The 25,767-nt window shown below is 43.4% G+C and overlaps 3 protein-coding genes across 6 annotated transcripts in view; 1 reads left to right on the top strand and 2 right to left on the bottom strand.

The window, feature by feature from the left end:
- klhl5 (kelch-like family member 5) overlaps positions 1–2,541 on the bottom strand; it is a 39,870-nt gene extending 37,329 nt beyond the window's left edge. For both annotated transcript variants that reach the window (XM_027026427.2, XM_027026428.2), the window contains exon 1: positions 2,282–2,541. The gene's annotated coding sequence lies outside the window, so the exon portion shown is untranslated. The remainder of the gene's footprint in view (positions 1–2,281) is intronic.
- A 2,598-nt stretch (positions 2,542–5,139) lies between these two features.
- On the top strand, positions 5,140–16,771 carry si:dkey-192k22.2. Of its 3 annotated transcripts, none has more exons than XM_035530092.1 (11): positions 5,140–5,331; positions 10,573–10,818; positions 11,107–11,463; positions 12,457–12,570; positions 12,770–12,835; positions 13,099–13,134; positions 13,548–13,592; positions 14,621–14,647; positions 14,866–14,916; positions 15,506–15,565; positions 15,794–16,771. In XM_035530092.1, the coding sequence occupies exons 1-11, from the start codon at positions 5,244–5,246 to the stop codon at positions 15,847–15,849; spliced, it is 1,146 nt and encodes a 381-aa protein (XP_035385985.1). In that variant the 5' UTR covers positions 5,140–5,243; the 3' UTR covers positions 15,850–16,771. The 3 variants fall into 3 exon arrangements, with proteins under 3 accessions (XP_035385985.1, XP_035385986.1, XP_035385987.1); XM_035530093.1 differs by having other exon boundaries at positions 15,506–15,569; XM_035530094.1 differs by lacking the exon at positions 10,573–10,818.
- Positions 16,772–17,548: 777 nt separating this feature from the next.
- Positions 17,549–25,310, bottom strand: fam114a1 (family with sequence similarity 114 member A1). The gene is made up of 13 exons (XM_027026444.2): positions 25,218–25,310; positions 23,568–23,900; positions 23,391–23,472; positions 22,866–23,077; positions 22,266–22,400; positions 21,525–21,677; positions 21,203–21,332; positions 20,483–20,568; positions 20,084–20,275; positions 19,699–19,838; positions 19,420–19,492; positions 19,214–19,267; positions 17,549–19,079 (listed from the first exon to the last, which is right to left on the bottom strand). The coding sequence occupies exons 2-13, from the start codon at positions 23,892–23,894 to the stop codon at positions 18,954–18,956; spliced, it is 1,710 nt and encodes a 569-aa protein (XP_026882245.2). The 5' UTR covers positions 23,895–23,900; positions 25,218–25,310; the 3' UTR covers positions 17,549–18,953.
- Positions 25,311–25,767: the final 457 nt, after the last annotated feature.

The raw sequence follows: 25,767 nt of genomic DNA, 5'->3' as shown, positions 1-25,767 counted from the left end.
TCAGAGTCTTCTTTTTGGTTATTTTACAATCAACCGCACCGCCCAAACAGAAAGGAAGAATTTATTTTTACAGCTAACCTATTTTATTGCTGTTTACATTAACAAAAACAAAAAAAAAAAACATGCAATTAAGACAAAAAAAACTATTTGTGGCAAAAACTAATTTCTGTGCTGAGGAGTTTGAGTTTGAATGCTACCACAGCTCTTGTCTTTAAGAACGTGTCCGTCCTTTGTTTGAGTTTGTAGAGGTTTTGTGTGTGTGTGTGTGTGTGTGTGTGTGTGTGTGTGTGTGTGTCTGGACACATTTTCCTGCAGTGCCTTCTCTTGTTCCCTTATTCCAGATAATCTGTTCAGCCCTCGGTGTCGCTGCACGTGAGAGGAATCTCTATGTCTTACGTGAGAGAGAGGGGCAAAACACAAACAAACCAATCACGAACAAATGCACGAGCACGGTGCACGTTTCCGTGGCAATGCTGGCTCTCCTGCCACTGTCACCCACTGTTCTCTCTCTCTTTCTCCATTCTACATTTAGTGTGAGGTCGTAGTTAGGGCTGATTACAAATATAAGAACTGCCATTATGGACTATGCACATTTGTGGGAGAGCTAGAGAACACGTGCTTGAGCCCTGTGTGTGTGTGAGAGAGAGAGAGTGAGTGTGAGCGTGTATGTGTGTGAGAGAGAGTGAGTGTGAGCGTGTGTGTGTGAGAGAGAGAGTGTGAGCGTGTGTGTAAGAGAGAGTGTGAGCGTGTGTGTGTGAGAGAGAGAGTGAGTGTGAGCGTGTGTGTGTGAGAGAGAGTGAGTGTGAGCGTGTGTGTGTGAGAGAGAGAGGGTGAGTGTGAGCGTGTGTGTGTAAGAGAGAGGGAGTGTGAGTGTGTGTGTGAGAGAGAGAGGGAGTGTGAGCGTGTGTGTAAGAGAGAGAGTGAGTGTGAGCGTATGTGTGTGAGAGAGTGAGTGTGAGCGTGTGTGTGTGTGAGAGAGAGTGAGTGTGAGCGTGTGTGTGTGTGAGAGAGAGAGGGAGTGTGAGCGTGTGTGTGAGAGAGAGAGTGAGTGTGAGCATGTGTGTGTGAGAGAGAGTGAGTGAGTAGGAGCGTGTGTGTGTGAGAGAGAGTGTGAGCGTGTGTGTGTGAGAGAGAGAGAGTGTGAGCGTGTGTGCAAACGTGCAAGTGTGTCTTTCTGAAATATCTGCCCATCTTCTTAATTCCACCTCCCTCTCTCTCTCTCTCTCTCTCTCTCCTGGCGTTTCTCCATGGCCAACGCCCTCTCCTCACCTCCTGACTCTAATGCTCCTCCCCCCAGCTTTCAGAACTACAGTGGGTAGAGCCAGGTGCACTCCGAACTGCAAGCCAGGGAGCCGGGCACTTCCTGACCTGCCCCGTGCACCTCTGCTGCTCCTTAGCTCCGAGTGACACGCCCGAGTTAAACAGGTTTGATGACATCATGAGTTCGCTTGGTTTGGCCCTGCAATCCTCTAGAGATTGAAAGCAACATAAGGGACACGAACTCTAACAGTTAGCTCCAGAGAGCAGAAGGGAGAGGGACACCTCAAAGCAAATCTGGCCAGTAGATATTTTGTAACTGGGTGACTATCGGCAGGATGTGAACTAGCTACAGCTAAACTCCTGAGACATTGAGAGTAACATACATTCATTGTTAGCAATGTTAGCACATGAGAGAGAACCACTCCTAATACAAGAGAGCCGGTGTGAGATCAGGAAATTGGACACAACCCGTGACTCTGTGTCAAGAGGCTTCAGGCCTCTTGGCTTGAACATGGCCAAAAAAAGAGCAAAACTTGTCATACTGTAGAGTTGGTCTATATGATTTGTTTTAAGGCCATTACTGAAATTGTGTGTGTGTGTGTGTGTGTGTGTGTGTGTGTGTGTGTGCGTGTGCGTAAAAGCAGCTGTTAATGTGGGAGTTCGCCCCCTTGTTGTGGGAACGCGCATTTTACCAACACTTGTTCCTTACAAAGTCATTACTACGTCCAGTCGTCTATTGAAAATGACACTCAGGGACATGCTGGTGGTAAAAAATGAAATGTGTTTTGACGTATGTCAAAGATTGATAGATAACAGCAATATCGCACCCCCGAGGCCAATTCCAACACCGTGTTTGCCTCTCTCTTGAGCCCGCACACACCGCGTTTCTTGGCGGACGATTCATTTCCTTATTTCGGCTTGAACTCAATCCTTACATGGTCTGTTCGTTTCTCCTTTTTAACCCCTTAGGTTATAATAGCCATACAAAACCCTCTCAATAACATGAAGCGAACCTGCTTACCTTCATATGGTGATGGATTAACTGCTGATTTTATCGCTTAATTCGCAAAAGTCGTTCGTTTACGTAACTAGTTGCACGCTGACTTGCACTGGGGCTGCTTTCTCTAGACTGATAACCGCGTGATGCACTTTTTGGTGGAAAAAGGCGTGGATTAGGACCTGAACAGAGGGGCTTTCATCGGATCATCCCGTGCAGAAGCAAAATCAGGAACGAGAGGAATCGTTCATGCAACATTTAAAAAAAGAATACAAATACTTCGCGCTTGTTTGCACGTAGGCTACCAGCGCGTAACTGCTTCTGCAAGGAGGAAATGTTTTACTTCGCTGTAGCGTATATATATCGTTGACGGCTGTACTGATACTGTTGCAAACAGAATAGAGTAGTGTGGTCTATACTATAAGCACATGCTAATGCAAGTCTGTAATAACTAAATAAATAAATAAATAAATAAGCGATGAAACTACGTGTATTGGTCATAGTGCAATTCCAGGACCCTGAGTGGACAAACAGTCAGATTATCGTGCAACGTCACTTTAAACCCGGTACTGTGCTCCCCTTGTGGACAAAACTGACCCTCACATGCATTTCCGTCCTGGCCTACGGTCTCTCTCTCTCTCTCTCTCTCTCTCTCTCTCTCTCTCTCTCTCTCTCTCTCTCTCTCTCTCTCTCTCTCTCTCTCTCTCTCTCTCTCTCTCTCTCTCTCTCTCTCTCTCTCTCTCTCTCTCTCTCTCTCTCATTCTGTAGTAGAGATGATATTTCCTTTTAGTGTTAATGAGATAATTATCTTTTGAAACTAACCAACAGGGCCCTTGCTCCATGCCTATAACACATTTTAACCCTGCTCTCATAAAAATGTCTTAGTCATGTATATCATCCTGCACCCTCCTGCATGATTCTGAAGGTCGGATGAGAGTAAAGGGCACTCACTCCACTCAGCGTAAACTTCTGATGAGGTGAGGTGAGGTGAGGTGAGGAAGAGTGATGAGACTTGCAGCACCTGTCCATAAATAATCTCTGATGTTTTAATACATTTGATAAATAATCACTAGTTATTTTCACTAATGTTTCTGCATTTTCCGTTTTATCTAAATGTTTTGTTGTTTGGCTTCTGTGGCTTACCTCAAAGAAAGAGATTAAATATATCTAATACAGTTTGGCTGCTTATTGAATTTACCATAATTGTTCATTATTCTTTTGAACTTTTGTTTTGTTTATCTTATTACATGCACATAACCACATATATGATGAGATTGATAAATAAAACACTATACAATATGCACAATTCACACAATATTACATAATACCATGCAATATGCTTCTTGCATATCTGGGACTGATAAAAACAAGCCTGTGTAATGAAAAGGAAGAAAGAGAAACAATTGTTTCCGTGGGAGGCTGTATGATGTCCTCTAGTAAGCGGAACAGCACTGGCAGGCGGTTTCCCAACCGCCTGGCCGATGCCGATAAGAGCACCTCGGTCTTCAGGACCCCATGACCCCCCTGCAGCTTCTAGCGGGCCCCGCATCCATGCGTGGAGTCACTCGAGCGCCATAGAGACATCCTTCAGATTCCAGCTGACAGCACTTCACAGCTGCGGAGCGCCTCAGCGGGCGTGTGAATTGCATCAGCACATGGTCAGGCTGGAGGGGAGAAGAAGATAGGAGAGGAGAGAGGAGGAGAGGAGAAGAGGAAAGGAAAGGATGTGTGTATTTTTGTGTGAGAGAGAGAGAGTAAGAGAGAGAGAGAGAGAGAGAGAGAGAGAGAGGGAGAGAGGAGGTGCCATGTACCTACATAGTAAGTTATTCTATAGATCCCCTAACTGTGCTTTATTCATTTAAATTCAAGTAGCCTTCTTAATAAATACATGAATATTATTAGAATATCAAAGTTTTCAACATCCACCAAAGGCAATATCCAACAAAAAGGGTGACAAGCGTTGCCAGGGGAACCTGAAACGGTGTGCAACTGTTGCTTCTTTGTGATAAACTGTCCCTTGTCAGTTTGACCTCCCGTTGCATTATCTGATCAAGCGACCCAGAGGCAAATGAGATTTGAAGCTTATGAACCGGAAGGCTTGAATACCCACCACTTGCCGCCATGAACTCCAAGGTGTGGCTCAGAGTAAACAGATCGTACACCGTAGTGCTGGTGCCATTGACAGACGGCATCTTATCGACTCTTTATGTACATGCAGTCTAAACCAGTGGCCCTCATTCTCAGTCTCAGTTGGCTGATGAGGGTCCAACCTTATTTTCCAGGCAATTATTGACACATTAGACTCCACCCCCTGAGGTTTTTGAGATGACAAGTATTGCTTGATGCTTGATGTAGATAGGGGGAAATGGAATTACTCTTACATGGATATAATTGTTCTCCAAGTACCCTGTGAACAGACAACAGAATTGCTGTGCTGGTGCCATGATCCGTCTGTCATCATCAAGAAATGGAAAGAAATGAAGTTCCTAATGGGCAGATGGTTCAGTTATTGCCATGTCATACACACTCTGTGTGTGTGTGTGTGTGTGTGAGTGTGTGTGAGTGTGTGTGTGTGTGTGTGTGGGTGTGTGTGTGGGTGTGTGTGTGGGTGGGTGGCATCTGTAAAAAAACATTTTTTAAAGGGACCCTAAGACCTTCTGTGATTTATCTGAGTTCCGTCTTTGTAACTGGGCCAGAGTGATGCACATGAACAGACCGCAAGCTCAGCACCCATGAATCCAAGCACGTTATTTCTCGATCGTTCTCTCTGTCTTTCTGTCACTTTCTCTCAGTTGCATGCATCAGGAAGACAAGCAGGAAGCGCTGAGGCCACACTAGTGTTTGTGCAATGTGCCACGTGTTCAGTTGCGGAAGAACTTCAGTTAGTTGGCCCCTTTCTGCGCTAGCCAGCAAAAGACAGGACTGGTCCTCACCGTACATTCGTGCATGTCCGCTTGAGAGCGAGAGCCATCGCCACACAGTTTCCATGACGAGATCTACTGCTACCAAACTCACTGTTTTCATCTTCCTCGCTTTCATTGTGTGCCTACCAGAGTTCTTCCCTTCTGATACAGGTGAGGTGTGTGTGTGTGTGTGTGTGTGTGTGTGTGTGTGTGTGTGTGTGTGTGTGTGTTTGAGCCTTGATAATTGACTGTGCCCAGTCAATAGGTTTAAAAGGTATCTATTTTAACATTTAAAAGTCTGGAATGACTGTAAAGGAAGATGATTTACACTGGACAGCCAGTACTCTTGAAGGCCCACACAAGTGATCCGTGTTACAAACTGACTCAACACTTGTATATTGTATGTTACAAACTGACTCAACACTAATATATTGTATGTTACAAACTGACTCAACACTAATATATTGCATGTGAGCCTTGACAATTTAAGGAAGTGAAGAATAATGATGATGCACATGTTGTAATGGGGCTTGAACGCAGGTCCGATAGGTGATGTCGCCAACAGTCTACAGGTTGAGCTACCACACTTTAATGATTGCAGGCCCGTGTACGAAACAGTTAGATCTTAGAACAAGTAAAACGAGAGGAAAAACTAAACACCACGCCGAGCGTGGAAAAAGGGAGAGCAAAGGACGTCACAGGGAGAACGGCAACCCTGATGCACCGGGGAAACCCAACTAAAACTTCTCAAGCAAAACCAGAAAATGGGGAGGAACTTTAATGGCTAAGGAAAGCCTTGGGGGAGAGATAGACTGGAAAGGGGAAAACTGAAGAGGGGAGGGGACATGTAAAAACACCGACATGCTCGCAGGGAATAAAGGAGGTGAAGCACAAGGGCTCCCAGACCTCAATACCCAACGTTACCAGTTGGCTCAAAACTTTAGCAAAGACCCGGCGCTGAGTGACTGGGTCACTGGGCTTGTATAGATCTAGCCCAGCTGTTGGGCATCAAGCCTGATTAGTAGTTGTCACGGAACGAGTCACGTGGTTGGGCCGCCACGTGCAGTGGGAGGATCCTGTTTCGTAGCCACACCTGCACACACCTGTAGTGTGTGAGTCTTCTGTGTACTTAAAACTCTTGTCGTTGTGTGCAGTGTTATCGGTTATTGTTGACGTAATGTGTTAAAGGTTCATGTTAAATGTTCTTCTTATCGTTGTTAAATGTAACCGTGTTGCGTTCTGTGTTTGTAATACGTGAGTGCCGTTGTCTTTGTTTTCATTAAATGTTCGTCCTCGTCGAGGAAGTCTGTTGGCACTCAGGCTACCACTTTACAGCAGTGTGCTTCACTCGAGGCCTCCACATGTTAATATTAGATTAATATTGTTAATATTGGCCGCTATTGCTAGAAATACTTTATTATACCATTATTATATAGAGAGCTTTCACTTCGTAAGTAAGTACTTGCTGTCACGGGACGCTCGCCTCTCATGAGTCATGTGGTTTGGGCCACCTTGTGAAATGGGAGGGTCTTGTTTGTTTGTTTATTTGTAACCACACCTGCACCTGGTTCGTGTTTTGTCTTTGTGTATTTAAACCCCTGCCATGGTGCGCAGCGCTGTCGGTCATTGTCGTTGTTCAAGTCGCTAGTCCTCATTGTCCATGTTAAACTTATTCGTATTCATGTGCACCGCGTGTGTTGTGAGTGCTGTTGTCTTAGAATGTCAATAATTGTCTTGTCCACATTGATGGATTCTGTGCGTCCTGCTCTTTGCTCTGCGGCACTTTGGCCATCGTCACACTTATTTAGTTCCACTTTGGTAAAAATCCTGATCTCACCACACAGTTAAAATGCTGTTTACTGTGGAGTGACCCTGAACTACTCCTAATAATTTGCAGTGAATCCTTCAGAATGTCTAAAACATTTGGATTATCAGGGTGCATAACCTACACTATAAAACTAGTCATATTAGTATGACATGCAAAAATCACATGGAGAATTACATTTGCTGCAATTACATATATAAACTCGCAAGAAGTATTTTCCATTTTTCATTACTCATCATCTGATCATTGTTTTTGTAATTACCCAAAAATGTACAAAAGTATGGTTTCATCAATACAAACACCAACACACATGAACAACACACTTTAAAGAGTGTTCATGCACACCCACACTTCTATAATCCTGTTACATTTCCTCCTTATGTATCCTGACAAAAACAACCATCATATACCAATCACAACATATCAACAATATCCAAATCTCTTTAAACATCAGATCAGAACACAAGTTCCCCAGTAAGAGCAGAGTAACCCCAGATCAAGGATTTGAGTCTACTGGGTTCAAACTGAATTTCTAAATTTCATCCTTTGTGTACTAAGAAAAACCCCAGGAAATTACCCTGGTAACTCCAGATCAATATCACATAGTTTTTTATGGGGAGAAGCAGTAGAGAAGTAACCAACCTCTTATATGTGGATCAATACCAGGGGTGAAAGGAAACCATGTGATAGACACAAAACTGTAACATAAGAAAGCGAAGCAGGATGCGGGGACGAGTTACATTAAACAAACACACATTTATTCATACAGAAACCAAATATGACGCAGCAATGAAGCTAGCGTAACATCAAATACCGACAACAGAACCACAGGGGTTTATATACATAGGTAACTGACAAGCAATTACAAACCGGTGTGACACATGGGGGGTGTGGCTACACAGACAAACAAACACACAAACACACGGGGAGACACTTGAGAGGAGGGGCTCGGTCACGGCACTGCCCCTCCTCTCAAGTGTCTCCCCGCGTTTCGGGCTCCAGCCCCGAAGCCAACGCCAAATGGCGAAGCCGGAGGGCCGAGCGAGCCGAAACGGGCGAGAGCGAGCAGGACAGAGGCGGGGAAGGACAGGGATCAGGACAACAGACACAGGGACGGACACACAGGGAGACAGAGCAACTGGGATGGACAACGTGATGGGGATGGAAACAGTGACAGGCTACAAAACTACATAAAGGACTGTTAAAGAGTCCAGGCAAGCTGGCAGGAGCCCCAGCCTGTCCCCCAGTCGTGGGCGGGGCTGAAGTCCTACCCGACTGTGGGGGATCGCCCCTCACCGATTTCGGGGGCAGTGACTTCCATGCACCCATTTCAGGAGGTGCACCGGTTACTTTGCCCATCTCTGGGGTGGGCACTGATGTTGCCTCCCCCTTTGCTCTATGAGGCTTAGGTATAGGAGCACGACTTCCGGGGCTGTATGCCCTGGTAGAGGGAGTTGCCTCCTCGAACGAGGTCGCCTCTAGGAGTTTCGCGTGTGCTGGTTTGCTTGCACTTAGGCGAAACCTCCTGGGCAGGGGCCTTGGGCGGTATCATACGTGTGGGAGGCTCGTCGTTCCCGGAGACGCCAGAGTGAACATCAATGTCTGTGAGAGAATCCCCATGGAGGACCTCCTCCACCTCCATCGGTGGATCCTCCCCATAATTGGACCCCAAGTCCGACCGCAGACTGACGTCACTGTATTCCCCTCTCTCTCCATACTCAGCGTAGCCCTCGGAATAGTCCATGTAGGGGTCGTAGGACCCAGCGTAGTCCGACCCTGGACCACACACAGGGCCCCCCACCCAAAATCCTGCAGTGGGATCCTCCCCTGTTGTGGACCCATGGAGCGAGGCCAGGATGAGCGAAGGTCTCTCCGCTGGACGGGAGGAGTTTCAGTAACGTAAAGAGGCTAAGCAGCATGCGGGGATGAGTTACGTTAAACAAACATACGTTTATTCACACAGAAACCAAATACGACGCAGCAATGAAGCTAGCCAACACAGACAACAGAACCATAGGGGTTTATATACATACGTAAATGACAATTACAAACAGGTGTGACACATGGTGGGGGGTTGTGGCCGCACGGACGAACATACACACAAACACATGGGGAGACACTTGGGAGGAGGGACCGTACTGTGACAAAAACATTGTTTTGTTTTTTTTTATCAAACTGATTTTTAGTGTTCTTTTTTTCTTATTTTAGTTCCATTATTTTTTACCATTAGTCATGAGGCTTCATAGCCAGGGATCTTAGATCACAAGAAACCTTTGGGGAATTTTGGTAGCAGACTGGATACAACTGCAAACCAGCAGAATTGACTGGAGGGACGAAGAAACTCAGGGTCCACGGTCAGGCAACGAGTAGGTCAGAATATCCAAAGAGAGTCCAAAAATGGTAATCAGGTCTAAGAAAGATGGAGAGCAGGTGTGAGCAGGCAGGCATGCTAATACTCAACAAAAGACACAAGACTCTTCACAAACAGTGACGCCAGTACAGATTTTTAAATAGCTGGAGAGGTGACAGGCATAGCCAGTAATTAGGATGATGGTGAGACAGAATGCTAGATGGGCGGAGCCATGGTAGGGTGACCAAGCAAAACACCTGATTCTCTATATACGAACCAAATTGTAAGCAAAATATTTTTATATAATGTAAATTATGTATATCATATTAATACTATTAAAAAGGAACAATCAAAGATCCCAAATGCCCTCAGGCTTCAGAAGTCTCAGCAGGCAGCCAAAGCCTCATACAAGTGAGCAGACAGCCTAATAACCATGGCCATGGGTGTCAATGTTGTGTGTCTGTCAGTACAAAACTATCAATGCAATCAATACATCAGTCTATCTGCAACCACTGGGCCCTTCACCAGTCTATTCAGTCTCTCCGTATGTGTGTGTGTGTGTGTGTGTGTGTGTGTGTGTGTGCGCGCTCAGACAGTGGTTAGGAGGAGTGACAGCCCATAACGATGTGCCTGTGAAACTGTTTATTCCTGCTTGCATTCGATTGTGTGCCTCCCTGCACGCTCTCTACTGACCGGATGTGCCTTTTTGATTGGTATTTGTTTTGTGCTTGTAGGTGTGATTTGTAGCACTCTAGTGCATAGTAAATCGCACAGCATGTTTTAGCCACTTGTTACCACTCAGAAATTCAAAAAAGGTTTATATTGTGCAGTCATTAAACATGAAGCCTTTCATTGCTTTCTCAATATTTTTCTCACAAGATATCTACAGACACATTTTAATACATAAGCCTGTATGTTTTATATATATATATATATAACCACACCTGCACCTGGTTCGTGTTTTGTCTTTGTGTATTTAAACCCCTGCCATGGTGCGCAGCGCTGTCGGCCATTGTCGTTGTTCAAGTCGTTTAAACGCTTGTCCTCATTGTCCATGTTAAACTTATTCGTATTCATGTGCACCGCATGTGTTGTGAGTGCTGTTGTCTTAGAATGTCAATAATGTTTGTTAAAATTAAAGATCTCTATGTTTCTTACAAGAATTCATAAAAAATATGTCTTTAATTTTAACAAACAGCGGTCAAAGTTTACTGAACCAGCATTTTTCTATCTCCAGAGATACAGATCCAATTTTTCTGTTTGCCCTTTGACCCCTGTGATACTACAAGTGGGCATGCTCCTAATGGTGAAGGACAGGACTGTGACGAGACACCTGTAGTGTCTCAGAATGAGGGTGGAGCTAAGCCCCTGTGTAAAGAGGAGGCCAAAAACACGACCAATCAGGATGAGCTCGTAAAGGACTGGTTTGTGTGTGAAACCCAGACTGACCTGCAGAGTCTCCATGACAACACTTCACTCTCAGGTGTGATAAAGTCGTGTGTTTACTCTAGACAAGCTCTATATATTTTTTTCTGTTTTTGATGTCGGATGCATATTTATAAGTTAGCAAGCGGATCCTCAACTACGGGGATTTTTGGGGTCAAAGCGCTTAGCTCTCCCAGGATACAAGAGAAAAGGAGGTAGAAAAAAGTCCACAAAACATTTATAGTGAGTAGTGAGTGGTTGTCTTTTCCTTTGTGTTTGAAAGGTCATCATATTTTAGCTGAGTCATTTCAGTTAATTCCACAGCGATTATGGATTGTTCTTCCAGGTGTGGACGTAGAGATTGTGCTGGATCTCCAGACGACGAAACTTTCTCTGCAGAACGTGACCGCACGTGGCCGCTTGAACTGGAGCGGACTGCACGGATCTTTCCAGAACGTCACGTTGATCCACTGCTGCGGGCGACCAGAAAACAAGTCCCACACGCTGCCAACAGGGCCTTCGAGACCAAACGCGTCCCAACCCGTCGTGCCTTCAAAACCACTCCCCTCCTCAGCAGAGCCGAGCTCAGCACTGAGTCCAGGACAAACCGACTCCGCCTTAAACCTCACTCGCAGACTGCACGTGAGCCAGTGCTTCCTTCACTACCCGGCAACAGCTGTTTCCAGGACACCTGCTAAGAAAGGTGAAAGAGACTGGACCGTTCGGTGACCTCAAGCTGTGTGTTTGATTTCTTAAAGCCCTCCATTATCCAAGATAAAGCTGAAAGACTTTGCAACAGACAGGGGTTGCATCTGAACAACTACATAACATTTCTCCTAATGAAATTTGCTTGTAAATTTCTGTCCCGGAGAGGCATTTTACTAAAAGACATTTTAGTAAAGAGAGTAAAGAGAGTAAAGAGACTAAAGCCTGACAGGGACTTTTAATAATCTAATGTAAAAAGAACCTCCAAATCCATCCCATCCATTGAGCATCTGCTGGAGGTTACACTCCCGGTTGGACAGTGAATGCTTGAATAATGTTAATGGTAAAAATATGAGGAATAAAAAATATTAAATATAAATTTCTCCATTATACTGTGCATGATGGAACTCAGAATCATGGAGGTAAAAAATAAAATAAAATAAAAAATAGGACACACACAAGACAGGCACTGAAACTGGGCTTTTGGCAGTCTGACCTTTCAGGCGTTAAGTCTCCAGACCTCGCTTTAAAGTTCAGCGTTTTTAGTGAGGGTTGCGACCAACTCATTCTGAGAAAACTGATGTAAGCATGAGACAACACTCTAGACATTCAGAACCCATTCCCCTCTCTCTCTCTCTCTCTCTCTCTCTCTCTCTCTCTCTCTCTCGCTTTCATTCCCCCCTTATAAATCGAATGTGAAGTTTAGCCAAAGTCATCTTTTATCCCGCCTATTGATTCTGGCAAAGGGGGAGACTATATTTCAACTTCACCATGGCAATACGTCTCTCTACCTTGTAAAGAGCTAGACTGCCTCAGAACCACAAAACTTTCAGACTGAGTCATTCAAGACGATTATGTTATTGTGGATTGGACTCTAAAACTGTTAGATATCGGGGGAAAAAATCGTAACACCAACAGACATTCGTTACACCCTGAATTTTATGTGCATGCACTTTATTTGTCTCTCGCCACCGTTCTTCTGTGTTTTTAGGTTACTGGTGGTGCATTACCGCCACTGTGTGGTTGGTTCTGGTATTCATCGTGGTCATAGTGGTCCTTATAAGTTTTGGGGTTCAGGTCTACACAAAGAGGAGCTGTTCTCACAGTAAGTCCTATAACTTCATAGTCATTTCGGAATGCAAATATGACACTCCTGACAAAAACATGCAACCACTAGGGAATACCATTCTGTTTCCTTGAGCTGATCTGATATGATGCCCTCTTATCTCTCTCTCTCTCTCTCTCTCTCTCTCTCTCTCTCTCTCTCTCTCTCTCTCTCTCTCTCTCTCTTTCTCTCTCTCTAGAACAGACTGTATCTGTCCCATCTACTGTCAGCCAGCCAAGAAAGCTTTGTAAACAAAAAAGTAAATGTGAGTAATACAAAAATGCAAGAAGAACTTCAACATGTTGCTGTATGACATTAGCAGTTCTAAGGCCAGTTCACTATTCTGCTGTATGACATAATCAGATTAGAGGCCAGTTCAACATTTGACTGTATGATGTAAGCAAATCTAAGGAAACTTCTGCTTTTTATCCTTTAAAAGTAATGAATATTTAGGTGTTGTAGGAGTTTTGGAGTTCTGTTGTAGTCCTGTAATTCCATTTTTAATTCTGTTGTGTTTTTGTTTTTTAGCTCTAGGTGATTTGCCAGATTTTTTCCACACAGAAGGTATGTGTGTGTGTGTGTGTGTGTGTGTGTGTGTGTGTGTGTGTGTGTGTGTGTGTGTGTGTGTGTGAACCTACATACCTACTTGTACATGCATTCATGCAAATAAGAAATGTGTAATGTTTTCTATGGATGTGAAAACCAGCACAATATTTTAAAAAATGTATTACAAAAGAAAGCCAATATGCTTTTCTACCCATATTAGACATTTTACAGCTGTCAGAGCTAAAACAATCAATATAATTAAACAAACATCAAACAACTTGAGGTCCATGTGAGATTGTACTGATGTTATTCTCTCCTGTTCACAAGTGGTTTGCCGAGCTTTTCTTAGGATAGGGGGAGCGAGCCGTATTGCTATTGTTAGAGCTGTCAACCTTTAATGTGTCTCTATCGTGCTGTGGGCATGTCTGCAGATGAGCTGCTGTTCGTGGAGGAGACTCTCGCAGAACACTCAAGAGGTAAAAACAAAAAACAAAAAAACAACAACAACAACAACAAGGGGCTACATCCCAACCTCCCCATTCTGGCCTTTGTCCTCATCAGCCATGCCAGCTTTGAAGTGCAGATCAAACAGCCTATCCAGGGTCCTGCTTTTAGCACCTTGGACAGTGATCTTATCCATAAATGACTGGTGACCGCAGAAGCTGACTCTCGGTTTGCTCTCGGTTTACCTAGGAGTCAGGTGTGATTGGAAATAAGCCAATCAGTTACGTTAACTGTTCAGTCGACCAGCAGTGATTCCAAAATCCAGGACTGCAATTAGAGCCAAGATTCAAATTTAAGCTATGCAGTGCCATGCATTCTAGACATTTCCTCAGGCTTGCGTTTTTTTCCCATTAAAACATGTCTTTGTTTTCCTTTTTGAGATCTATAAAGAAATATACAAGAGAGTTAAGAATGTAGCCATGGGCAGGAGTTGGCACTGTCTTTTACAGATCTTCTTAATCCAGTCCTTTAGGACCCTCTGCCGGTGCACAGATTCACTGTGTTCCTGGTCTCATCAAACCCTGGCCAGGTAATGACGAGATCTACAGCCCTTGATTAGCAGGTTCAGGTGTTGGGACATAACAAAGACCGGATTAGTATCCCTGAGGACTGGACTGAGAATTTCTGGGTGAATAACTATAAATAAGGGCAATGCTCACTGTATAGAGTGCACTGAGGTTTACATGAAATCCGCCTCACACAAGTTATAGACCCAACTGCCCTCCAGAACTGATATACTGCAACTCATACCTCATTCTGCACAGGTTTTATTGTGAGACTTTTATTAAGTTATGCTGAATATCTTGGGCATATCTCTCTGGTTGATTTTTCTGATGTTATTCACATAATGCTTAATTTATTTATTTCTGGAGAGCTTGCTGGCAAAATGTCAGTTCAGCCAGATTTGATTAAGTGTGGAAATAGCTCATGTGGACATAAACGCTTGTATGTGTATGATTCACTGCGTTTTCCTCAATGTCCGTTTCTTTTGTTTAACCAGGGCTCTTCCCAATTATTGAGACATCTGGTAGGAGTACACCACCCACATACTCCTATTCTCAAAACCATATTGTGTCTATAATAAATCTGATTCTGTATGGGAAGGTTTTTCCTTCAAAATTGTCCTAGGAGAAGGTTAACAGTATTAAAATATGGATATTTTAACTGGATATGGATATTTAATATCCATGGACACTTAATGGACTTGAACTATGTGCATTTGCATGGCTGTGTTAAATCTTTCAGGGGATGAAGGAGAAGGCGAAGATGTATCTGACAGCACAATGACAGAAGAAGGTATGTAGACTCAGAGAAAAAGACACTTTGTGGAAATACTGAGAAATATTTTGAATTATTTAAAACCCCAATATAGGCCAACTTTCAGCTTAATCGTTTACTTGATACAGTGATGGGTGCACAGCTGTCACCTTGAATTTGCACAGGTACAGCAGTTAATTCTATTACAATTTGCACAGGTACAGCAGTTAATTCTATTACAATTTGCACAGGTACAGCAGTTAATTTTATTACAATTCATGGGCCAAGAAATTTCACATATATCAAGCACATTTACAGTATTAAATATGGCAACCAAAAGTTCTAAATATGTTCAAGTAACTGCAGTTGGCTCTAAACTGAATAAAACTATCACGATAAATTGAGAGAAGAAGGAAAATTAATATCTGAAACCTTTCGTTGGAAAAACCTTAGGTTTGGGCCATTTCATTGCTAGTAGAAATACAGTTTTAAAATACAGTCACTATAATAATCTAAGTTTCAGTAATTTATGTTTAAGGTTACATTTAACAAATAATGAACCACAAACATATATAGAAGTGATTTCTACTTGCCAAAACCAGTGTTGTGACAATATATTATCTCACAGGGTCTAAGGAGTCTTTGGACATGGGCCAGACACCAGCACACACCCATTCTGACTACTTAAGTAGGTAACTTTCCCGCCTTCAGCTGAAATGGCAACCAAATCAGCAGCAAACTGAGTGAATAAATTAGTCTTAAATTACAGACGATTGCATTAGGGGTGTGGCATTTGTCACCCCGCCCCATTCGCTCACACAAGTTTGAAGGTGGCACAGGAATATTGTGCTGCACGTTCACGTACAGAGCTTTTGTACTGATTAATGACTGCTCCTTTCTCTCTCTCTCTCTCTAGCTTACCTACATCATCGAGGCAATTTGTTTTCTTATGACAAAGATGGAGGGATGTAAACATAAAAAGGAGAAAGAACAACTTATGTCTTCATGAGGAAAAACTATCAGCCTTCACAATATTATTTCAGTGCTCTTATATATGGTGTGATGGAGCTACCCTCCACCAGTGTGTTCATATGGACTCAGTGTTTGAGATGCACATACGCTGTGTATATATAAATGTATATATGTATGCAATTAGCACACAGGAATTCTTTGGTCAGACTTTATTGATGTGATTTACTGAGTGATGATTGACATGCATGGAAAAGGTGTTATTTGTTGAGGACCTACAGGGAACGAGAAATGAAACGAACTCCCCCATATAAGCTTGAGGGGAAATTCAAGAGAGAGATGTTTTGAAGTTTATTGATAGTGGAGAATTTTTGATTGATGGATTTTTCCTTGAACTTGTAAATGCTTGTAAATACTAGTTTCCTTTTTTGAATATTATTTGTTTTTTATTGGATATGGTTTTTCATCTGCACTGGAGCACTGGGATCCAATAAACACCTTTTCTTTTGTAGCACACTTGGATTGTACCATGTGTCTTTTCCACTGGACCATTACATATGGTAAGAAAAAAAAATCCTCATTCATTTTCACCTTTAAGTTACATTAAATTACCTTAAAGGCCTTGTGTTGTATGCATATACATTTTTTACTCATTTTTGTCAATTAAGATTTGTAATAAAAAGGATTTGTAATTTAAAAAAAGCAAAACTCATTGTATATATACTCATTGTATGTGTGAATGAATACATGTGTATGTATATATGTGTATGTATATTTCAGGGAAACCACTTTCTCAGCATTTGTTTTTTACTTTCCCTGTATTTGCTTTTTCTGTTGTTTTGTGTTCTTTGTATTTACTGTACCTTCTTGTGCAGCAAATAAAAATACAGTGTGGTTTCTGTCTATTTACAGAGAACAATACTTACCTTATGGTTTCCGTGTAATTAATGAAAACCTTTATATAGACTTAAATTCATTTTAAATTTGGGGGTCATAATGCTCACAGCACTCAACCAAACCTATTCCAACACCCCCTTAATCACATTTACATTCGGACGATAACGTTAGTAGTAAACTGACAACCCTACGCCTCACCCAGACACGAGTACACGTTGAAATAAGCATTGCTCTGTGGTTGAGACTGTTAGACCTGCAAAACCAGCATGTTAGGCCGGACATGGTAAACTACTACTCCCACAGCTGTGCACGTTAGTGAGGCACTTTCTATTTTAGCCTGGCGGTTACGAGACGATGCGGCACTGGACGAATATGCGAGCAAGGCGCTCATTTTCCAAAGTAACGAGCCATTTCTCAACGTGGTCCGATTCAAAATCGTACAATGAAGTTGAAGACAGAGGTATAAAAGACGAGTGACGCTTGTCTGCTGAACTCACAAGTATAAAAAAATGGCTGTCGAAAAGGGCAAATGCTTTTAAAAAAAATGTTTTGTTTTGTTTTGAATTGCACTTCATACCCCCCACGATCTAGGAAACTGTGGTGAATGTCAGAAAGCCGCACTGTAACTACCCGGTCATGATCGCGTTCCTTGTTGTCTTCTTTACATCTGTTGTAACAACATTTAAGCGGCGATAGTATTTTATATGTACCAGTTCATACGGGGAAGTTTCAACCTAAGTTCCTGGAAATGACAGAGTTAAAGACAATAAGTTACACTTTAAAAAGCGGTACGTATTATAAAGCGTTGCCGTTATTTATTTATTTTTCAGTCTTAAGTCATATAGAGATTATTACCAAACTATTTGTCTGAATAACTTTGGTGGCAAACAGCATGCATCTTCCCTTCCCTTCTTACAATCTTCAGAACCATATCAGAGTTGTAGATTTGAAGAATTGCATTTAGATTTAACTTGTCAATAGCAACTGCAATGGAGTAGCAGCTGGGGCAGCTACAGAATGCACAAGCCCAGGGGCCGTCAGCTGGGATCAAACCTGCCTTCTTGGGCTTTGTAGCTGGAACGCCACCATGGTAAAGCACCTTGTGAATGCAACACTAAACTACATTGCTAGCATACAGCAATACACTGGTTTATGTCTTTCTTAGACTGTTCAGAGAAAATAAAACAGTAACTGATCCCTCTGTTAATTTACTCTCAGATTAATGCCACAGATCAAAGTTAAAGTTATTTTTAAATTGAAACATCAGTACAATTAAGCACACTCTACAACACTGAACAGCAGTCTTTGCTGGTTAGTCTGAAAACACAGAAATGCTTTCTGTGGCCACCCAGCCTGAAAAGAAAATCAAGGCAGTCCAAGTGTCAACCGCAATTACAACTTAACATTACAACCACCAGAAACACCTCAGTGTAGTTCTCTGTTATACAGTACAAGTTCTTACTCAATCAGGGTAAAGCGTGCACTGACGTCTTTCCGTCTCTCACTAGTGAACGTGCCAGGTTTAGGAAGCAATTGACTCACTGTGCCTGCATTGGCAGTACTGGGGGTTTTGGACCTCAAAGACTTTTTTTTTCAGTCATACCTTAAAAGTAAGCAATGAGATGTCTTAACCTTTCAGATTGTAGAATTTTCCATGTAGGTCTAGAACTGGAATGTTAACTACTGTTATTCACAGCTAGATAACATGAATAAGGACATCAATAGAATTTCTAGATCTAAAAAAAAAAGTCATTAAGAAAATGATTTTTTTAAGTGTAAAATATTGGCATAAGCATAAAACTTATTTCTGTCAAACTAGGACTTCAGACATTTTTTGGGTTATCTCATTTTGAAACAGTGTTAAATCTGTTGTAGGGTTTGTCTGTGGATTGTAATATGGATAGTTAATAACTTACTTTCATCTGCATTTGCTCATACAGTAATGGAACACATTTAAAGTTACAGTATGTTACATGGATAGACACTAATGGCTTCCTCAATAAGTTATTAGTTCCCATATTATTTTCTGAATTACATAAGAATATTTGTGCATGTGTTTTGCTGTACACAAGTACAAATTGCACTTTTTGCAGGAGTTCATGAAATAAAACAGCACACTTTCCAACAGACACTTACACACACACACACACACACACACACACACAAACACAAACACAAACACAAAGACAAATCCACACATGGCAAACTGCTCAGTCTGTAGGGGATGGTTGTTTGTTGGGGCTAGCTAAGGCCCTGCTGGACTGGATATGGGAGATCTGTAACACTGGCAGCAGGAGCTGGAAAGCGTTCTGGATGTAGGTAGTGCTGTTAGAGCCCTGTGTAGGAACACACACACACACACACACACACACACACACAAATACATGTACCAATATACACACAAAAGAGTGGCAAGAGTAAATTTGATGAAGTCGTTATTATCGTTACTAGCATTACATTACATTAATACCTCAAGCATCACGCTGTTCACCAGAGGATTCAATTCTTCTGCTTTATTCTGACTCTGAAAGAGGAGGGGTTTAGTCTTTAAGATAAACAGAACACTTAAAAAAAAAATAACACACAGACTTCAGACCTGTATTCTCCTGCAGTGCCTCAGTGTGAGTAAGTGAGGTGCTTGCAGACTTAAACTGATCTCTGACCTATCACACTCACCCCTACTGCCAAAAGTGTGTCAGAGAACCTGTGCGCCAAGCAGCCCACTTCCTTGCACATTGCAAAAGTCAACCTGAAAGGTCAGAGGTCAAAGGTCACAGTTTAGAAATGAGCAGTAAAAATTAAAAATAAGACCAGGCAAAAATAAGTACAAATTATAAGTTAAAAGTTAAAGTAAAGAGTTTAAACAAGCACTACATGCTTGAACCCTAAAAAATGATACCCCAACCTATTGACAGACACTGCAGGCACGCACGTACGCACCCCACCCACACACACCTGGAGAGTATTTTGGCCTGCTGGACTGCTGGTTTCTCTACATCTTGTCCATGCAGAATCAGTTCGGCCACCTTGTGTAGCTGTTCTATACTGCGAGCAGTCACCTCTGCGAGACTGCCTACTGAGGACAGATACACACTCTATATACACATACACACACAGAAGTGCACACAGTTAGACATTTGCCTATGCAGACCACTGAGCTGAAATATGTACATTAACTATATTCTTGCTGAAAGACTGTTCATGCCAGTGCATGAGTGCCATTTCCCGGTCCACTGCACTGAAGTTGTTTAAATCATCCTGTTAAAAACTGATCAGTCTCACTGGACATGTTGGCAAAAAAATAAATAAAAATCACACAGGCCCCAACACTGATCGGCACCTGCAATTTCCTGTTGGAGCCGTCATCTGCTGCTTTCCTTTCCACCCCTTCCTCCCCACCCCCTCCCTCCGACCCCAGGGAGGGGCACGGGGCGGGACCATCTTCCCTCGATTCCTCAGATGCCTGCGTAGCACCGTCCGTGGCGACAGGCTTTTCCGCTTCCCTCGTCCAGTCATAGGCCTTCACGCGAGCCTGTGAAGCAGTGAGAGGTGCATGTCATGACCAGAGACTCGGAGTGTGCACGTGTTAACCCTGAGGGTTACTCTATGGACACTCAGCCATGTGAATAAGAATAAAGGCAGAGAACAAGGGAGCGAAAGACAGGGTACCGAGAGGAGAGAGAGGTTGGGAAAGAGAGAAAGAGGGGGGAGGGGAGAGGGACAGTTGAACAAATTGTACCTTGTTCAATTTGTCTGGTGTAGCAGCAACATGCAACTCAAAGAGCAGCTCTGTGAGTACACTGACAAACTCTTCCCCATCAGCAGCTAGACAACACACACACACACACACACCAAAGAACGCGTTTAACTCATCAAAGAAGTGTAGTGCTCACAAATACAACAGAAGAGAAATTAAGGGATCATATGGATTACCAGTTAATTCAAATTAACGTCAGCATTTCATTCGGATTAATCTTTATGAATGTGGATTTGCAAATAAATAAATAAGCAAGCAAATTGTGCTGTAGCACATTCCAAAAAATATCTAATCCAGAGGCTCTTAACTGCAGTCCTGGGAACAGCTACCCTGTACTGTTTCGACTGGTTCGACTCTTCATCATGGCCAAGCCCTCGGTAGCTGGAGCAGGAAGAAGTGTCACCGGGACTACAACTGAGAACCTTCATCCTAAATGCTGATGCGGTCTAAACCAGCATTATTCACACCACTTTATCACAACTGGATCAAAAGCAAGAAAACTCCACTTTGATTCGCAAATCAGAATCTAATCCAGCACTAATTCATAAACCCAGTTTCAATCACGATCCAGATTGATCTGATAATTACCCTTCCTATTTGGATCCGATTGGCCGTGGGATTATAATCTGAGGACTATAATCTGAACCTTCTTTCAGGACTCACGTAGCGAGCTAAAAGTCTGAACTTGGGAGCAAAGATCACCGTTTTCCCCTGAGCCTGGCTGCCCTTCCTCTTCCTCCTCCCTGGCGATGAAGAGCTCCTTAATCTCGATCAGATCTTTCTTCAGGAGCTCCAAGCACTCCTCCTCCAGAGAGGCAAGAGCAGCCTGAACCTGAGAAGAAGGAGGACAGAAGGAGTGAGAGATGATGGGGAGGCATCAAACATGAAAGGAAAGAGCAACGTGACAAGCGGTGAGAGTTAAAACATCACAGTCGAAGAGCTCAACCTCTCCATATGTGGGGGGGTGTGCGCCTGTGCAGATGTGTGTGTGTGTATATATATATATATATATATAAGTGCTCACCCTGCATTCACTCTCATTGGATAGCATCTCCAGGGCCTCCAGGTGGGACAGGCCTTGATAATCATCAAACAGAACACTGTAATGGGCCGTGGGCTCAGTCACCACCTGACTGCTCAGTCTTTCATACTCCTTCTCCTTAGCTTCCCTCAGCATCTACACACACACACACACACACACACACACACACACACACACACACACACACACACACACACACACACACACACACACACACACACACACACACACACACACACACACACTTATTATCAGAACACTTGATGCTTGTAACAGTTGACAGGGGTCAACACTGTGGTGTGTCTCTCTGCAAGGGGAGTTCGGGTGAGTTTCCCATCTTCAAACATTTTCTTCCATGTCTACAAAAACAGCAAACATCTGAGTTTGCCCCAGCCCCAACATTCACATGTAGATTGAGAGTTAAAAACACAGACCGCCCCCCCACACACAAACACAGACACTATTTCCCACACGTGCCACCAGAATCCAATTCACCACATCCGCACGACATTAACAGCATTGGGGTGAGGTGGCAGCATTCATGGTGTGATGTTTAGTGGCATCGGGAGAAGATGGCAACATGTATGGCGTTTGGAGGCATCAAGGTGAGATGGCAGCACTCAATGTTTGATGTTAGTGTCATGGGGGGAGGGCGATGGCAGCGTGTGATGGTTAGTGGCAGAGGAGCAGCATTTACTGCTCGTCGCTGTGCCGCCCGCTCACCTGTGAGAGGGAGACGGTTCTCTCCATCAGTATTTTGGTCTTCTTAAAGCCCGGGTCACTCTCTGCCAACACCGTCATCGTTTTCTTCCCGATGAATTCCAACGCATCAAGGCCTCCAGTCAACACAGACTTACCCTGAGGTGCACAGACACAGAGAACGGAGAGAGGGAGGGAGAGAAGGGGATAGAGAGAGAGAGAGAAATGAAAGAAAAATGACTGAACCATCCCAAGGCCATCAGTATTCACCGGGTCACCACTGTAGCAGATTGGCTGATTCTGTTAATTTATTCAACCATCGCTTAATCTATCCTAATTCATTCATACTTGAAAGAAAGAACAAAGACTATGCCTAGTTCACAGAGATAGGCTAAATATAATATTCACTAATAACAAGGTCAGAGTTATGGATAAATGGATATTAGTGATAGATATTATGGATAGAGGGATATTAGGGATAGATTGGACAGGTAGAACGAGACATGGTGTGACAGGACACAGGACACGCCACTAGACGGACAGGTGGAAAAACAGGAGGATGGACAGACATGCGGATTCATGGAGGGACAGACAGACAGACACCAGTGGCAGGCAAGAACTCACAGTGTTCTGCATGGCGCTGGTGATGGAGGACAGCATGCCCCGGGCCGTGGTGCCAGGCCGTCCTGCCAGGTCGTCCACCGGCTCAGTCGCCGGCGACAACGTGCCGTCTGGTTCAGAGTTCTCCACTGCCTCCTCGGCATCCTCGCATGTCGACGTCTGACGACCCCGCAGGGTCACACCCGCCTTCTCCCGCACAGAGCTAAGGCCATGACCTGTGCACAGCACCGCAGAAAGAACAGAGGGGTCAAAAAGCATTGCTAAGAAGGGTCAAATGATGTCTGAGGTCTGCAGGTATGAGAACATTTTATGTTTAAGTTTTTTAACTCAATTACATAAACAGAATGTTGTCATTATATTGAGAAAAATGGCCCTGAGAGATGCAGAGAGAGAGAGAGAGAGATGCCAGTAGGAATGTGCAAAGTGTAAAGTATTCTGTCCCTGTCAGGTTCCCATAGGCACTGACCGCCTGTTTCAGTTACTATAGTAACAGATCTGTGGCAGCAGGGTCGCCATAGAGAGACGTACCCACTGTGGAAGTAGCGGATGTCAGTAGAGCCTTTCCCCAGGAGCCCCATCCCCAACCTTTAGATGTAGATTGTTCTGAGGGCTAAACACACACACACACAATGTAGACACACAGATGCACATTAAAATTACAACCCCTTAAAAATGGTACATCACCATGAGAGTATCGTACAGTACCTCCACCTCCGCTTCAGTAGCTTCTGGCTCCAAGTTCACCGATTCACTGCAATCAGTCGTTTGAACCTTGGTGCCATCCTGTGATTGGTCCTGTGACTCCTCCTCAGCCTGTGATTGGTCCTGTGACACCTCTTGGGCCTGGTTGGCTGGAACTGCAGCACCCTCCTCTCTTGTCTCATGCTGTGGTTCGCCCAGAGTGGGTGGAGGAGCAGATGGAGGTCGGGGTGTAACGGCTTCAGCCCCAGGGGGGTGCTCGTCTGAAGAGGTCTCGAAGAGCGGAGGGTCCGAGCGTGGGGAGGGGCCTCCCACTGCCTCCTCTTGTGACATGGTGCTCTGTGAGTACACAAACAAACATTACTACATACCCATTCAGTGTTGCATCATCAGCACAGTCTTATTGGCTACCTGCAAAGCAGAGTGTGAACATAGACCTTGTTCCCATCATTGCATCTGCTTACCTAGCACTTCTTTGCTTTTTTGGAGTTGTATTTGTTATATTAGATCCATTTGTTTTATCTATCTGTTTGTTTTGTATTTAATAAACTGGAGTAATATACTGGAGAAGTAGTTAAAAAAAAAAACAAGCCCACATCTTCAGTAGTTCCTCATCTGCCTGCCTAATGCTTTTCACTTTGTAGTTTCACTCTGCTCCGTCTGTATACGCCTGTGCAGCGAGTTTAGCACACACTCGTCACCCAGCTGACACTGCCTTTAGTTTGCGTACAGTACGGACTTGCAGAACGAGCTTTTTTTCTCCCAAGTGAAGCTTTCCATCGTTCCAGTGCTCACAATCACAATTTCATCGATTACAACACAGCACTTTAGCATTTATGTGACCACGGTTTTAAACATTCTTTTAGCAACACAGGAAATAAATTCTTTGTGGCTAATGGCTACACGTTATTGAGTACAAATGCAGACTACTGTGTTACTCTATTATCTATAATCTTAACACTTTTTTATTAGATGTGAATTTCATTTCTTTCGATATTTTTCCTAGCTTTTTTCCACCAGATAGTTTTATATTTAAAACATGAATTAACTTTATACGACTCATCCTCATGGAACTTACTGGATCGGTGTGTTTGTGTTAACATACAGCTTCGCCCATTACACGACTATTCTGACGGACAGCTTCTTTTGGGCTGGAGTTCTAGCAACATCTGGTGGCGCGTATAGGTAAGTACGAGACAGTTTTATTAACTTTGTCAAAAGATATCCGTTTCGGCAGAAATACTAGCGCGACCATGTCATTATGTATTTAAACACGAGACAATACTTTGGTTGACATCTAAAGTTAATCATGAGAAAAAAAAGTATTTACTTGACTTTTAAATGACGAGGATTATTCTAAAATGTCTGTGTGCTAAGGAAGCTTCCTTTTTTGCTTAGCATTGAAATACAACCGAGGTGTTTTTAAGAATCGTAATGTGAACACACAGAAACATGCCAAATCCAAATTATTCTAACGCTGCAAAACAATAACAAATAGAAACGGCGTAACTTCGCGAGCATCTCAGCAGTTACACCGTGTTTTGCAACACGTATATTTATACTCAAATGCACGCACGTATTATTATTACGCATATATTAGTACGTCTATGTTCATTTTAATAATAAATTATACGCATATAGTGGTCCGCATCTTACCAGCCTTGCTGACAGTCTCGCAAGTCACACATCCCTTCCGCCCATCCTCGCGCCACGTCGGCACCCGGGCCGTGCGCGGTGCACAGTGACGTCATGTGAACTTTTCAGAACTCCTATAATAAAGCGGGACGGGGTGCCTCGATTTATCGGTGTTTTTCAGGTCGAAGGGAGCATAATATTTAATATGCACCCAACCCAAAGAAACGTTCGTGCTAACCCTGTTTAATTAATGCCTTTTATGATTTGCCTTCAGAGAAATTGCGAATTTTGAGCGGACCGCAGACAGTCTTCCGGGATATGCGGTCGGTTTTTAGGAACGGTCTATGTGTTCTCGATGGGGGGATTTCTACAAAATCCGATAGGAAGGGTTATGAAAATAACAAGTGAGACGCTGACTATACTGTTCCAATACGATAATACATGACGGGAGATAGGGAATGCTGGTATTCCGTAACCTACGGGGAAGTGTATATAAATATTGAGGGACGAGGGGAGTCGTCTCTCTTTCTCTGTAAGAGAGTAAATCAGCTTTTCATGTCATAAAATACCT

The sequence above is a fragment of the Electrophorus electricus genome, chromosome 9 (genome assembly GCF_013358815.1).
Source record: "Electrophorus electricus isolate fEleEle1 chromosome 9, fEleEle1.pri, whole genome shotgun sequence".
NCBI classification, from domain to species: Eukaryota; Metazoa; Chordata; class Actinopteri; order Gymnotiformes; family Gymnotidae; genus Electrophorus; species Electrophorus electricus.
This window is presented reverse-complemented; position numbering and strand designations above follow the sequence as displayed.